The 16,583-nt window shown below is 51.1% G+C and overlaps 1 protein-coding gene across 1 annotated transcript in view; it reads left to right on the forward strand.

Annotated features, from left to right (window-relative positions):
- Nucleotides 1-2,308: 2,308 nt before the first annotated feature.
- NOVA2 (NOVA alternative splicing regulator 2) overlaps nucleotides 2,309-16,583 on the forward strand; it is a 50,929-nt gene continuing 36,654 nt past the window's right edge. The window contains exon 1 of the mRNA XM_035121034.3: nucleotides 2,309-2,837. Coding sequence (XP_034976925.2) covers nucleotides 2,615-2,837 — 223 coding nt within the window. The 5' untranslated portion in view covers nucleotides 2,309-2,614. The remainder of the gene's footprint in view (nucleotides 2,838-16,583) is intronic.

Consider the following 16,583-nt stretch of genomic DNA (forward strand, 5'->3'; position numbering starts at 1 on the left):
AAGGCCCGGGGACCGGATCCGGCCCAATTGCCTTCTCAATCTGGCCCGTGAACAGTCCGGGAATCAGCATGTTTTTACATGAGTAGAATGTGTCCTTTTATTTTAAATGCATCTCTCGGTGATTTGTGGGGCCTGCCTGGTGTTTTTACGTTAGTAGAATGTGTGTGCTTTTATTTAAAATGCATTTCTGGGTTATTTGTGGGGCATAGGAATTTGTTCATCCCCCCCAAAAAAATATAGTCCAGCCCCCCACAAGGTCTGAGGGATGGTGGACCAGCCCCCTGCTGAAAAAGTTTGCTGACCCCTCCCTGATCAAGAGAAAGGGGTGTGTGCATAACATTGCAAACAACAACAACAACAATTTATTATTTATACCCTGCCAACCTAGCAGTTCGAAAGCACATCAAAATGCAAGTAGATAAATAGTTACTGCTCTGGCGGGAAGGTAAACGGCGTTTCCATGTGCTGCTCTGGTTTGCCAGAAGCGGCTTTGTCATGCTGGCCACATGACCTGGAAGCTATACGCCGGCTCCCTCGGCCAATAATGCGAGGTGAGCGCGCAACCCCAGAGTCGGTCACGACTGGACCTAATGGTCAGGGGTCCCTTTACCTTTACCCCACCCATCTGGCTGGGTTTCCCCAGCCACTCTGGGCGGCTTCCAACAGAAATATTAGAATACAATAATTTCTTAAAGATTAAAAGCTTCCCTAAACAGGGAACAGCAGCAGCAGCAAGTTGAGCTCAGGTAGTTTGGGGATAGATGAACATGAAAATAACAGGCCACAGGATAAGGTATGGTTGGTGTGTGTGTGTGTGTGTGTGTGTGTGTGTGTGTCACACCCGTTCGATGCCCCTTTTGGTATGCCCTGCCAGCCATGTGGCACCTTGCAAACGCATTTATGACGGCATCAGGTTTGCGGATCACAGGACGTGTGATGCCGGATTGCCATACCAGGCCCTTGCGGGAACATATGAAAGCTCAGTCATGGGCCCGGAGGAATGAATGGCGGTACTGTTGCATGGGCCCCGAAAGGCAGGTGAGCTTCCCGATTGGGGCTTGTGTCATTGCCCCATGGAGGGGGGCTGTCCCTCAGTAGGTAGAGAGGCCTGCTTTGCTTGTCCAGGGGGGTCCAGGCTTTCAACAGCGGAAAGGGCCTTGAGTGGCAGCAGGAATTGGGGGCGGGTCCCTGGAGAGCTAGACATTTTTTAAATAGGAAACCCCCACCTTTTATATCATCCCAAGGAGCTCTAAGCAGCATTCTAGAAAGATTGCTCCCCTCTCTCCCCTTTCTGGTCCTATCCTCATAACAACCCTGGTCCTATCCTCATAACAACCCTGCGAGGGAGGTCGATGGCAGATGAGGAGACAGAACTTGACGGCTGAGAGTGGGGCCTGAGGCCCTTAGGTGAGCCTGTGGTCTGATTCTGGCTCGAGGCAGCTTCTTGTGGCCCCCTGGGGTGGTGCACCAAAGGCAGAAATCAGGGTGCAGAGATAACTTGGGGAAGGGGTGGCTGGATGTGATGGAAGATTGGCAGAACCCCCCGCCCCCCGTCTCCCCTTCCTTGCTTCCCTGCCCTGCGGCGCACAGCTGCCTCCTCTTCTCCCCCTTCCACCTGCTCCCCCCTCCCAGCTCTGTCAAGCCCCCAAGGCAAAGAATAGCTCCTCTCTCTCTCTCTCTCTACCCCCCCCCCCGCTTCTGCAAGCTTGGCCCAGCTCCTCGCAGCCAATCTGCTGGGGGGAAGGAGGGAGGTGGGTCCCTCTCCTCCAACGTCAGGGGCTGGGTTCCTCGCTCTGCCACCGCCACTGCCTGCCGCCCAGGACAAGCGGAAAAGAGGGATGCTGTGAAGAAGAAGCGAGCCTGGGGCTGGCTGCGCTTTCTCTCTCTCGCTCTCTCTCCCCCCCTCCCCACAACACAAGGCGCCCCCCTCTCCTCTCTCTCTCTCTCTCTCTCTCTCTCTCTCTCTCTCTCTCTCTCTCTCTCTCGCCGTCCCCCCTCCAGCCTCTGCTTCTCTCCCCCCCCCCCGATTTGCTTGACCCTTTCCCCTGATTTCCGCCCCCCGCCCCTTCCATAGGGCACCTTTGGGATCTGTTCTCCAATTGGGAGCGAGGGACAGAGGGGACCTTCCTATTCCCCCCCGCCGCCGCTTTCTCCCTCTCTCCACTTCTGCCCTGCTTTTGTGGGGTGCTAGTTCCTGACTTTCTTCACCTTTGGGGGATTTTTTTTCTTAGCCTGAAGGGGCGGGCGGGTGGTGGGTGGTGGGTGGTGGGCGGTGGGTGGGAGGGAGGGAGAGAGAGAGAGAGAGAGAGAGAGAGAGAGAGAGAGAGAGAGAGAGAGAGAGAGAGAGAGAGAGAGAGAAAGGACCCAGGAAAACTGACCTGTCTGCGACCCACCCACCCAAATCCGTTTTGGATTCTCCTTTGTCAATTTCACCTGGCAGATCGCAGGTCTCTTGCTCTGCGCCCCCTCCACTTTCTGGACACACCTCCCTCCTCCTTCTCCCACCCCCCTCCCTAAAAAAAAACCCCGAGCATCCTTTCTTACCTCCCCCCCCCACCTCCCCCTGCTGGAGTCTCACGGGTACCGCGGAGGGGAAGTCCTCCGCGCCCTCGGCATGAAAATGATGGCAGGAGGCTCGGTGCACCAGAACGGCATCTTTCCCTCGGCAGCTCCTCAGCAGCAACAGCAGCAGCAGCAGCAAGGGGGGCCCCAGCCGCAGCAGCAGCCCCCCCAAGCCCCTCCGCAATCCCACATGGATTCGGATCCTCCCGACTCTAGGAAAAGGCCCCTGGAGACCCCCACCGAAGCCATCAGCACCAAGAGGAGCAACACGGGAGGTGAGTGGACTCGGGGGCAAGGGCTGGCAGCCAGGGAGGCTGCCAAGGGGCAGGAAGTCAGGGGTGACCAGGGCCTCCCCCCCCCTCCACAGACATATACACACACTCCCGGTCCACTTCCCCTATGTGTGCGCTGCAAGCGGGGTGGCCTGGGGGGCAGGGCAGCTCTAGGGGAATCCAGGCACCAGAAAGGCATCTCAGTCTCCCAGAGGCCTCTTCCTTCAAGCTGCTTGTCTGCCGCCGCCGCCACCCCAAAATCTGCCCTGCAAAGCAGTCCCGCGCCCCGATACCTCCGGACAGTCATATGTCTCCATCCTTTTTAGGCGCCTCTTCCCTTAAGCAACCCCAGCCCTCCTATTGCCAACCTGAGCCAGTTTTTGCACCTCTGCGCCAAAGCTGCCCCCCCCACACTAAAAAAAACCCATGTTTGAACACGGCTCCCTCCCCATGCCTGTCTCCACCTGTCCCTTCTGCCATTCTCCACGTCTCCATATTCCTTTTGTTGATTTGCCCTCTTCTCCTTATTTTCGGGGGGGGTGTTGGTTCTTTGCCACACCCCAAAGGATGCAATTTGCTCCCCTTTTAGCTCTATCCCCCTGCAATAAAAAACAGGGGGTTATCTCCTCTTTTACAATGTAGAATTAAAAAAGATGGGTGTCCTTTTTCCCAGTCCAGCACTGCCTCTCTTGCCCCATAAGGCTTTCAGGGGATATGATTTAATCTGTTCTGCACCTTTATCCCCACAAACAGTCCCTCTTGTGATTTTTCAAGTCCAGATTTTAACAGCCCAGCCGAGTGGATCCCTTGCAATGTGCCCCCCCTCCCCCCCCGCAACTTAGAAGGCGTGTGGGAGCGGAGTGCAGAAAAATATAAGCTCTCCCTAAAAACGCACATTTCTCCGCAAAGATTTTACTAGTCTATGCAGCTGGTTATGTCAAAATGGAGTCTGTTAGAATAACTGTCTGTTTCCAGGGAGGAGGGAAAAGGAGTGGAGATATCCAACCGCCCCCCCCCTCACAGACACATAGACTATGGAAAACCTGTCAGCCCCCTTCCTCTCCCCCCCCCTTCCATGACTGTCTGCTTGAGGAAATGAAGAAGGGAAGGATGTGAAAATCTGGACTCAAAAGAGGATGCAGGCAGCTGGGTTGTTGAAAAGGACACTGTGTGATCCAGGGATTTGTGGGGCGCTGGAGACAGAGGGAAAGGGGGGCAGAATAATGCCAATAGAGTATTTTTGGGGGGGGGAGGGAAAGAAAAAGAGAAGATTCAGGATTTGTGAGCATTTCTTGATTTTTTTAAAAAAATAATATGTACGCAAAAGGGCTTTAAAATGCAAATGGTCATTCCTGGTGTCTGGATTTCGGTTGACACTAAAGCTGTGTAAAAATAGGGATTTGCAAAGCGCCTCTCTGTGTCTTTCTCTGTCTGACTCACCCATCTGGGCTCCTTTTGTGAAGGACGAGTTCACTTATTCTGCTGTTTCTGAGCCGATAGCAGGAGCTGCGTGTCGGCTCTGTGCCTGCTCGACTCTTTTAAGTATCATCATCATCATCATCATCATCATCATTGTTATTATTATTTATGTACTAATAATTGGATCTGGTTCCGTTTTTATTGCTTGCGTTGATGAACGTATGAAGGCGTGCTCTCTCTCTCTCTCTCACACACACACAGAAAGAGAGAGACCCACCATCACCCTCCAGATGTAATTAACATTTCGAGATGCTTTTGTGCTTCAGTGTTAGGGCAAGAAGCAATAAATATTGCGTCTGAGAGAGCCCCGGGGTCCTCTGGGGAAATCGCCCTCCTTTATGACAGCGTCGTTGATGGGACTAATGGAGCAACTGGAATAAATAAAATGGGGAAAGGGTTTGGGGGGGGCGGACTTATTGTTTTCTGTGTGTGTGGTTCATGTTTAAGAAAGAAGGGGGGGAGAGGAGAAGGTGAGCAAAAAGGAGCCAAGATCTGGTGATATTCTAAGCATGCCTTCGTAGGCTGGTTGCGTTGGAGGAGGCGGAGGAGGGGGAGATGGGGGAATCGCTTGGCCGGGTGTTGCAGCAGAATCCTGGCAGGCACATATTTCAGGCTGGCGGTTTGGCTGCCTCCCCCCCCCCTCCTTGCCAGCCAATCCCACCTTTGCTGCTCAGGGTGTCGTGTTTCCCCCCTTCCTTTCCCCAAGCGGTACCCCCGTCCCCCGTCCTCGTTTGGGGTTCGATGCCCGTGATGGATTTGGGGAGGGAGGAGGAGAGGAAGAAGCAGCAGCATTGATGGCATTGCAGGGGGGTGGGGTGGGGAGGAGTGTGACGGAGATGGAGGGGGACGCCTTAGTGGTACCTAGTGTGCATCGCCAAAGGACACCGATTGCCGAGGAAATGCGCAAGAGCGAGAGTCACGCAGGCCTGGTGGCGGCGGCCCAGCCGGGAGGTTAGCAAGCGCCTGGGTGCTCGAGTGGCAGCTTGTGTGTGCATGTGTGTGTGTGTGTGTGTGTGTGTATGCGTGTGCGCCTCAGTGTGCCACATCTCACGTGCGGGTGAAGGTCAAACCGGCTGGGACGTTTTGTCCTTACAAAGTTTGGGTGTTTGACTGTTCAGCCTGAGCATGCTGGAGGATGGGAGAGGGGGGAATGTACCCAACAATTATGGCACCTATGATCCGATTCATCCCGGCTCCTGATGGGGAACAGGCAGGTTGTTGTGCCGGCTTTATGGAGTCCTTGGGGACTTCCACTGAGACGATGGATGTCCCCTCCGAGCTCTGCTGGTGAAGCCCAGGCCTTCCCAGCTGTGGGGACGTCACCAGTAGGACTGGAGGGTTGGCCGCTGTCTGTTTGGCCGTGGGCCCTTGTGACACACTTGAAGGGATCCCCCAGGCCCGCTTGGGTGGCTGAGAAGGGTGTCAGGCCTGAGGAGACAGGGGGCGGCGGTGGCAGGGGGGGAGGGCATGAAGAGGCCTAGCGGCATGCAGAAGCGTTTTCTGCCGCAACTGTTATGCATGGGACTCTAGACAGAGGTTTCCAGCCCTGGCTCGTGATGGGCCGTGCCAGAGGTCAAGGCTAGGGCTTGGGGGCACGAGTTCAGGTCCTGCTGTCCCTGGGTGACCTTGGCAGGGAGGGTGGGTGGTGGTGATCACTGCATTTCTCCTTCACACTGCCAGTGTGGCAAAAGCGTGGCGTTCCGAGCGGCGAGCAAAATGGGTTACGACAGCCTGATGGAGCAGAGAGGCGCGCTGCCTGTCCCCCCCCCCAAAAAAAGGCTGCAAAAAGCAGCTCCTCCCCATCCCATGCTCTCAGCGGTACTCCTCTGAGACCCAGTTTCCGAGACAAAAGACCCAAAGGGGTTCTTGGCCTGGCCTCCCCCCCCAGGGGTGGGTCTGTGGCAATTTGGAACTGGAATTGAGAGTGGGGTGGGGAGTGGGCAAATGCCCTGCAGCTCTACGAGGAGGAGCATGAGGGAGAGACACCTGTTCGAGTTGGGTGTCGGAAACCCGGGGAAGTGGGTGCTCTTCCCAACGCCACAGCAAGCTTAGTGAGCCCTGGCTCAGCTCAGACCCCAAAACCCAAACACCTTAAAGGACCATAACCAAATGAAGCAAGCAGGTCTGTGGGAGCTCTCCAGCATTTCACATCGAGCTATTTATTGAGCATTAATTAATTCTGACTGGTTTGCGGGGAGGTTAGATAAAGCGGAGTCAAAGCAAGTGTTATATCCCACACTTATATCCCAGCGCAATTTCCCCGTCGCTTTTTATATCACATGAGGTCTGATCCTTTGTGAATGTGGGTTTGTTGCTCAAGATCCGCTGGTCAACTGTCATTGCGCAACCTGAATGTGTCGGTATGTGACTGAATCTTGACCCCAAAACAGTGACAGTCTGCAAGCCCCTTTGGTCTCACTTGTCTGTCTGCCTGTCTGTCTGCCTGCCTGCCTCCCGGTTGCACGGTTGGGCAATGGGAGGGTTATACACCATGCAATCCGCTCTGGGCTCTTACAGAACAAGTTCATTCCCTTGAGGCCAAAGTAGCTGACCCAGAGAAGCAAAGATGTATGTTGATAAAATCTTCAGGGATGTGGCACATATAATCCTAGAATTGTAGAGGCTGAAGGGACCACAAGTGTAATCTAGCCCAACCCCCTGCAATGCAGGAATCTTTTGCCCAATGTGGAGCTCGAACCCACAACCCTGAGATTAAGAATCTCATACTCTACCAACTGAGCATGATGCAGTGGTTACAGTGTTGGAGTAGGACCAGGGAGACCAGGGTTCAAATCCCCCAAATTTGACAGAATATGACCTTGGGGGACAGTCACTGCCTCTCAACCAAGCCTACCCAAAAGGGTTGTTGTGTGGATTAATGAGGAGAGGGAGAACCATGTCTGCTCCTTGACCAATAAATCAATAAATTTGGCTCCCAGCAGCTTCTCTGCTGGAACACAGGATGAGCAACTTCGGAAAGGAGGGTCTAGTGCTGAGTAAGGCTGAGGGAAACCAGAAACCTTTCTCCTGTGCAGAGGATCTAACTCTAAGCGGTGTAGCAGGGCCAAGATTTTATGATTAAGACCACCCTTCCCCAACCTGGTGCCCCCCAGGTGTTTTCGGCTACGGGTATCTGGCAACAGTTTGGAGAAGGCCGAGTAAAGAATACCAGGGACATGGTGGCGAAGGCTGCCAAGATGTTTCATTCAGCAGTGGGATGCTCAAACTGAAGGAGTGCAGCAAAAAACGTGGCACTTTATAGCAGGCGACAGCAGGGGATTGGCTGTTTGGGGTCACGTGATTCCCAGACACCACCCCCCAGGGGGATTCTGGGTTGTGTTAGAGTCGCTGCTTGAGGTGCTTGCAGTTTCCTCCTCCGTTCAGTGGAATCCCAGCCCCCAAAGTTTGGGGCTTCTTTGGCAGACCCAGTTTTGGAAATGAAGCCGCGAGCGTGTGGGAGAATTTGGTCGCGGGGAGGCAATCTGCACGTGCTCAGAGGGATAATCTCGCTTCTTCGTGGGCTGCATCCTGCATTTGAAAATAAGCCTTTGGGTGGAGCCGTGTACCATCTCGGCTGAAGCCCTGGGTAAAGTGGTGGGGGCTGTGTGACTCTCCAGGAAAGAGACATAAGGGTTGAGACTGAGAGAGATAATAAAAAGGTGGAGGAAAAGGCAAACAAAGTTATCTAGGTGCACACAACCCCAACCAAGTTCGGAAACTTCAGCAGGTGCAAAATTCAGCAGCCAGGTTGCTCACCAGAGCAAGGCGGTTTCAGCACATTACACCGATCCCGGTCCAACTGCACTGGCTACCAATTAGTTTCCGGGCCCAATTCAAAGGGCTGGTTTTGACCTATAAAGCCTTAAACAGCTCAGAACCGCAATACCTCAAGGACCGCCTCTTTCCATATGAACCTATCCAGACCCTGAGATCATCTTCTGAGCCCCACCTTCGTGTGCCTCCTCCTTGAGAGGTCCAGAGAGTGGCAACACGAGAACGGGGCCTTCTCTGCAGTGGCTCCCTGTCTGTGGAATGCTCTCCCCAGGGAAGTTTGCCGGGTGCCTTCATTATACACCTTTAGGCACCTGGCAAAAATGTTCCTTTTTAAGCAGACCTTTGGTCTATCTGGTTTACACCCTATGCCCTTTTAAAATGTGGTTTTTGTGGTGGTGGGGCTATTGGGTTGTTGTTTTTATTTTTATTTTATTATGTATTTTGTGGTTTTATATCTTCATTTTATTCTGTGAACTGCCCAGAGACCCTCGGGTATAGGGCCCTCAGCTCCTGCCAGCACAATGAAGGATCATGGGAGTTGTAGTCCAACATCATCTACAGCACCACAGATTCTCCATCTCTGTCCTAGAGTCATGGGGTGCCCTGTAAAGATCTGCGGCTCTCAATGGCACCCCAGTCCCTTTTCCTGGATTTTCAGCAGTCATTTGTTTTTTAAAAAAACTCAACTAAAGTTTATAAGTCCTCCTTAGGGAGGTTTAAGGAGATTTTTCGAGTCAGAATTTTAAGAAGAAATCTTGCTCTCGCCTTCCTGGGTTCTGGCTATTGAACTCCGAAGAACTGAGAGATGAGGATTAAGCAGTTCATTTTTTTTAATTTTTTAAAAATTAAAATGCATTCCCCCCCCAATACTAACATTTAAATTAATGTTAATCTTTAGGCCCACTGCCACCCAATCCCGTTGTATCTCTCTGCTTTTTTATGTAACCTGTTGCCTGGACCTTCTTTTGTACAAGGTGACTGTCAATCTGAGCTCCCCTCCCTCCCCAAAGAAAAGACTTCCCCAGATCAAATCTTTTCCTGTCCAGAGAGAGGCAGCTTTTCATTTTTAATCTCGCCACCCGTCTACCCTGCCTGCCATGATCGCATATTAGCGGGAGGGTGGCAGTGGAAGGGGGTGAGCAGAAAAAAAGAGGCTGCGATACTTGGCTCATTGTTGATCTCAGGATTTGCAGTTGCGGATCAGAGGCCTTGCAGCGGTTTTGCAGCTGTTCCGCGCGAGGCTTTGCTTTTTTTGAGGGGGGAGTGGGGGGGAAGACAACAATCATTTTAGCTTAGACGTAACCAATCTGGGGGTAAACAATTCTACTCGCCTCCCCCTCTCCGTGTCAGCTGCATCACTCTGATTCCAGAGGCTCAGCTGCCATCGGATCAGATGGGAGAGCAGTGGAGGCCAGGATTGAACCTGACCTACTTTTGCAAACTGGAGGGAGAGAGCATTGACCTACCGAAAGGCCACTTCTGCAGCTCCCAGTCAACGCTCACCTGCTCCTATGCTGCCCACATCGTACTAATTTCTCCACCGTTTATCTAAACGTCTTTTCTCTCCCTCCCGTCTCCAGTTTTAAAAAAAGGGGTCTCAGCAGGGGGGCTGGGAAAGGCTCCTTAACCCAACTTGGTGCCATCGAGGTGTTTTGGGTGCCCTCACAGACTGTCACTGTTTTAAGATGGGATTCAGACACAAACCAGCCAATTCAGGTTGTGCTATTGGCATGGATTTGGAGCTCTTCTGCAACAAGCCCACTCCACTCCACTTTTTGCTGTAAGGAAAGTGATGGAGAAATGCCCTGGAAAATGCAATATAACATTTGCTTCAGTGCAGTGCCATCTAACTTCCCCACAGATGAGTCGGAACGAGTGCTTAGTAAATCGCCAGTACTGTCTAGTCCAGGCATCCCCAAACTTCAGGCCCTCCAGATGTTTTGGACTACAATTCCCATCTTCCCCAACCACTGGTCCTGTTAGCTAGGGATCATGGGAGTGGTAGGCCAAAACATCTGGAGGGCCGCAGTTTGGGGATGCCTGGTCTAGTCTCCCTGCAAACCAACAAGGATGAATGCTCAATGAAGAGGTCACCTGGAAGTGACCTTGGACTACAAATCCCACCAGACCCTGGAGATTATGGGAGTTGTATTCCAGAACCTCTGAAGGGCAGCAGGTAGGAAAAGGCCTTGATCCTTTGACGCTGCCACCATCAGTAATGGGCAAGAAGGACCAGGGATCTGACTCACTACCCAAGGCACCTTCAAGTGCTCATGTGTTACTACAACAGCAACAACAACAACAACAACAACAACAACAACAACAACAACAACAACAACAACAATTTATACCCCGTCCATCTGGCCGGGCCTCTCCAGCCACTCTGGGCGGTTTCCGACAGGATATTAAAAACACAATAAAACATCAAACATGGAAACTTCCCTAGACAGGGTGGCCTTCAGATGTCTTCTAAAAAAGTCAGATAGTTGTTTATTTCCTTGACATCTGCTGGGAGGGCGTTCCACAGGGCAGGTGCCACCACCGAGAAGTCCCTCTGCCTGGTTCCCTGTAACCTCACTTCTCGCAGGGAGGGAACTGCCAGAAGGTCCTTGGAGCTGGACCTCAGTGTCTGGGCTAAACAATGGGGGGTGGAGACACTTCTTCAGGTATACTGGGCCGAGGCCATTTAGGGCTTTAAAGGTCAGCACCTTTAAAGGCTCCCCCCCCAAATGTCCCAAAATGCATATTCTGAGGGAAAATGCGTACCAAAATGCATGTTTTGGAGCAAAATGCCTACAGAAATACAAATTTTCATGCATTTGAAGAGCAGTTGCAGTATGGTGTAGAAACAGGGCAGGACAAATTTAGGAATAAACACTTGCAAAACTGGCACAGACTGGACATGATACTCACCCTTAAGAGCCAGTTTAGACCTTAGAACAGGCACCCCCAAACTACGGCCCTCCAGATGTTTTGGCCTACAACTCCCATGATCCCTAGCTAAGAAGACCAGTGGTAAGGGATGATGGGAATTGTTGTCCAAAACATCTGGAGGGCCGAAGTTTGGGGATGCCTGCCTTAGAACTTGCCTCTCACCCGACTGGCAGAGAGTCTCTCCACTGTCTGAGGTTTTCTGCAGTTGCGCTCTTTGGGCCTTTATGTGGCGATGTCAGGAACTGGATCTGGGACCTTTGGCAAGCAGAGGAAAAGCTCTGCCACTGAGCTAACCACCTGCTTCAATTTCTGAGCATCAGCGGCTGATCGCAACCAGACAACCAGATGTCCGTGGAAAGCCAGCAATGCAGGGCCTGAGCATAACAGCACTCTCCCCTCCTGCAGTTTCCGGCAATTGGTATTCAGAGATGCGCTACCTTCCGCACTGCAAATACATAGGAAGTACACCGCAACTATTGGGTCAGACCATTGGTCCATCTAGCCTAGCAGTGTCTACACTGACCAGCAGCAGCTGTCCAGGGTTTCAAGCCGGGAATCTTATCCCAGCCCTACCTGGGGACGGAAGCTGGTGCTCCACCCCTTCCCTCGCGACACAGCATAAAAGGCGGAGCCACACCTGGCAGGTGGATCTTGTGCCAGACAGGCTGATCTTGCAGCTGAGGAGTCTGGCCCTCCCCACGTGTGAAATGTTGGCCTTGGAGTCTTGGGTTCAGGTCTGTGATTTAGACACATGGCGGGTTGGATTTAATTTGCTGTTGGTGTGCCTGTTCCCACCCTCCTTCCATTTGCTTCATTTTAATGGTGGGCATCACATTTAGCCTTTCTGCTGTTCCCAATTTAAGTACCGGGGTTTTTGCTATACATATGCCTAGTGTTTGACAGTGACGTTTTTGAATGGCTTGTGATTCGAGATTGGAGCTGCGTGGGCATGGAACTAGGGGCTAAGCTTGATCTTCCCCACCACTTCCAGATAAAGCTTTCTTTTCCTGATCTGCATGGTCACCCTATTTTTATTGTCAGTACTTACGCACCCTTGCCTTACCGCTGCCCCTGGTCTGGCGCTGTCAGTGGCTCTGTTTTGCCTGTCTGTAAAGTGGGTATTATAAGGCTCTGCCTAACAGAATTAAGCTTGGTGAACTTTCATCTTTTGAGAAACAGTGAGATGAATGGTTGAGGGCGGCCTGTCTTGAAAACCCTGCCCCAAAGCTGTAGAACAGGTGTGTCTAACACTCCCAGCCTGGCCCCACCAAGATCCCACTGATTTTGGTGGCAGCGGTAAGACTTCCTTCCTTCCTTCCTTCCTTCCTTCCTTCCTTCCTTCCTTCCTTCCTTCCTTCCCTCCCTCCCTCCCTCCCTCCCTCCCTCCCTCCTTTCTTTCCTCTCTGCCAGCCCAGTTCCCTGATCATGATGAAATCACTCTAGTCCATAGCTGCCAAGTTATCCCTTTTTTTAAGGGATTTTCCCTTATGCTGAATAGGCTTCCTCACGAGAAAAGGGAAAACTTGGCAGCTATGCTCTAGTCATCAGATTGGTGATTTGATGACTGTGTGTGTGTGTTTAATGCCTCTGCATGTGGCCATGTGGCCCCCAGAGAATTAGCCAAGGGTGAATGTGGCCCTCAGGCCAGAAGAGGGTTAGACACCCCTGCTGTAGGGAAAGGGCATGGCTGAGAGCCAGTGTGGTGTATTGGTTAAGAGCGGAAGACTCGTAATCTGGGGAAGAGGGTTCGTGTCTCCGCTCCTCCACATGCAGCTGCTGGGTGACCTTGGGCTAGTCACGCTTCTCTGAAGTCTCTCAGCCTCACTCACCTCACAGAGTGTTTGTTGTGGGGGAGGAAGGGAAAGGAGATTGTTAGCCGCTTTGAGACTCCTTAGGGTAGTGATAAAGCGGGATATCAAATCCAAACTCTTCTTGTTGTTCTTCTTCTTCTAATCTGGAAGTCTTTGGTGAGCATGCCTCTTTAGTAAGAGCCCACAGTACACAGGACTACAGCCTCATACTTGGCAAGAATATCAAGTTTGGACTTCTCCCTGTGACCTGCCTGATTGTCTCTGCCACATGCTGGAAGCGAACCTGATAAAACTGGGTCAGGTATTCTAAGATTCTGATTCATGCAGGCCTTGATGTTCGAGGAGTGCTAAAAGCAGAAATAGTAAGGTATTAGATATTGGCGCTTTGGGCACACACACACACCCCTTTCTCAAAAAGAGAGCACAGAGCTGGAAAAAGTACAGGGAAGGGCAACAGCAACGAGCAATCGAGGTTCCTTCCCTACACAGATAGTCTAAAATGTTGGGGGCCTCCTAATATTTAGCGGGGCGGGAGAACAAAGGGGAGCACGTGGAAGACTGGTGTGAATAACAAATTGTGCAGAGATAAATCATTTTTAGAACTTGGGTGTCACCAAGTCAACCTGATGAGGAGGAATTTCAGTACTTTTTCACACAAACCAACAGAATTAAAATGCAATTTATCATCGCGAAGTGCGGCGATTGCCAATAGCCTTAGATGCTTTCTTTAAAAGGATTACGCATGTTTGTGGAAATATAAGAGAGTGGTGTGCCTATCAGCGTCCGCCAGTCAATCAGATTTGTTTGCTAAAAGCCATTCAGTTATCACAAGAATGCAGACCTAACCAAGGTGAAAGATGCGTTTTAGCCCAGGTGTCCCCCCCAATAACGTTGGACCCCATTTTGTATGATCTGCTGGGCTGCTAGAGCAAAGGTAGAAGCCTTATATGTAATATATTAATCATCACCAACCAACAGATAGCAGGTTTTCTCTAAGCTGCTCAGAACAGAAACTTGTCTCAGTAATCTCTTTCATAGTGAGGAAGGTCTTCCACCCCCCTCCGGCCAGAGATTTAGAAGCGGAGAGTTTACAGGCACCTCCCTTCGAAATACACTGTGGGCAGAGTTTGACATTTCAAATTGCTCAAATTGTTTTTCTTTTCACACCAACAGATAGTTTAAAAAATACTTTGGGGGAGGGGGGGAGATTGTGTTCACATGAAAACGTTGGCAGCATTAAGATAAATTCAACAGTGTAAATAAGTTTTGATGGAAGTAATAAAGGAATTCCATTGCGGGAGGCAGTGGAAGACAGGAGTGCCTGGCGTGCTCTGGTCCATGGGGTCACAAAGAGTCGGACATGACTAAACGACTAAACAACAACAAATAAAGGAATACTGAATGGTTTAGTTTATACAGTCAAACCTTGGTTCCCGAACGCCCCCGTTTTGGAACGTTTCAGCTCCCGGACGCCGCAAATCCGGAAGTAAATGCTCCGGTTTCCGGATGTTTCTCGGAAGCCGAACATCCAACGCAGGCGCTCTTGTCTTCCACTGCCTCCCGCAGTTTGGTCAAACTCATGTTGGTAACTTCGAGAACACTGTCCAACCATCTTTGTCCTCTGTCGTCCCCTTCTCCTTGTGCCCTCAATCTTTCCCAGCATCAGGGTCTTTATGAATATCCTAAATTGTAAAACAGAAAATGAAATAAAAATTAGGTAGGTAGGTAGATATAGATAACGGTAGATACTTTGGAAGATCATAGTCAGATTTAACAGAATGAGACAATGGCGAGAATTGCATTGCTTGAAGATAACATCTCGCAAACAAAACACCCCACTATTTTTTAACATTATATATGTATAGGTAAAGGTAAAGGGACCCCTGTCCATTAGGTCCAGTCGTGACTGACTCTGGGGTTGCGCGCTCATCTCGCATTATTGGCCGAGGGAGCCGGTGTATAGCTTCCAGGTCATGTGGCCAGCATGACAAAGCCGCTTCTGGCAAACCAGAGCAGCACATGGAAACGCCGTTTACCTTCCCGCTGTAGCGGTTCCTATTTATCTACTTGCTTTTTGACGTGCTTTCGAACTGCTAGGTTGGCAGGAGCTGGGACCAAGCAACGGGAGCTCACCCCGTCACAGGGATTCGAACCGCCGACCTTCTGATCAGCAAGCTCTAGGCTCAGTGGTTTAACCACAGCACCACCTGGGTCCCTATATATATGTACTGTATAGATGTATATAATTTGTATACCACCCTTCATCTGTAGATGTCAGGGCGGTTGATAACATAAAGATACAAGTTAAAATTCAAAACACATAATAAAAACAGGAACAAACCCAAAACAAGTCTCTCAGTCTCACCGATCAACACCTCCCTTGTTTCCATGAATTTGCCTATTCCTTTTTAAATTAGACAAATCCTTGGAAATGTGGGAGGTGCTTTATCAGTGGTGGTTGAAGTGAACCTCCATGTTCAAGGGCAGCAAGCTGCGGTGCGAGGGCGGGGATGGCCGCCATGCTTGTGCCCTCTCCTTTGTGCTTTGTGGTGGGCAGGCTGGGGGAGAGCTCTCAAAACAGGCAGTGAAAGTAACTCATCGCATCTTCCTGGGGATTGTGGAGCTGCTGGTGGGATGGATGGTGACGGGGAAAACAGCAGGCCTTCTCTTTTCCGATCAGCTTGGGCTCTGTTGACTTCTAATGACTTAACTGGTTTAATCTACCCGAGAGGGAATTCTTTTAAGTGGATTTAGACAGAAGATCCTTCAGCTTAGAGAAACGGTGGCGGGAAGCTCGCCACGGCAGCCGAACAGGATAGGACAGGAGGCAGAGGGGTCTCAAAAGTAGACCCCACTGCCCACTTCTCCTTTTGTAGGGTTGCCTGTTGCCTCCTGCACTTAGGAATGCCTCCTGTTTCTAAATGCTCTGGTTCCCGGGGAGCAGAAAACTGCGTTTTTCTTAGAAACCAGTCGATCGGCTGTCATCTTTTCCAGGCCAAGATTGTTCTGTCTTCGTTGTTGCACAGGCAAAGCCAGGATATGGCTCCTCATATGGCGGGAAAGTGTCTCGCAGGCTGCAATCCTATGCACACCTACCTGGGTGCAAAGATTTCCTTCTTAGGACTCGCACCCTTAGCTAGAGGAAAAATTAGGGTTGTAAACATGACACATTCTCTCAAGGTGCGGCGGAGGATGAGGAAGCACCACATTTTCTGGGCTACTGAAAGTTTTAAGCCAGGCATAGGCAACCTCGGCCCTCCAGATGTTTTTGGGACTACAATTCCCATCATCCCTGACCACTGGTCCTGTTAGCTAGGGATGATGGGAGTTGTAGTCTCAAAACATCTGAAGGGCTGAGTTTGCCTATGCCTGTTTTAAGCGCTACCGATCTGAAAACAGTTTAAAGCCCTCAATCCCCTCAAATTGTGAGAGGTTTTCTGACCTCCTCAAGTAGGGCCGCAACCTGCGGGTGTTGTTTGAATGTTGTTCGGAACTCATTTTGATGTGCGATGACGGGGAGGAGATCCACATGCTGCGGCCTTGCAACCCTGGGGGAAAGTCATGATAAAAATATGGGTGGGGGGGACGGGACATGAAGACAGTTTTTTGCAGCCCAAGCAAATATTCCCTTGTGGGGAACATGCTAGGAGCCATTGGTGGTGAGCAGGCCTGGAAGCAAGAGTGAGTAGAGCAAAACGACACATTCTTCATCTGGGCCAGCGAAAGGCATCGTCACAGTTCCACAGAGGGG

This window comes from Zootoca vivipara, chromosome 6 (assembly GCF_965207765.1).
Source record: "Zootoca vivipara chromosome 6, rZooViv2.hap1.1, whole genome shotgun sequence".
In the NCBI taxonomy this organism is placed as follows: domain Eukaryota; kingdom Metazoa; phylum Chordata; class Lepidosauria; order Squamata; family Lacertidae; genus Zootoca; species Zootoca vivipara.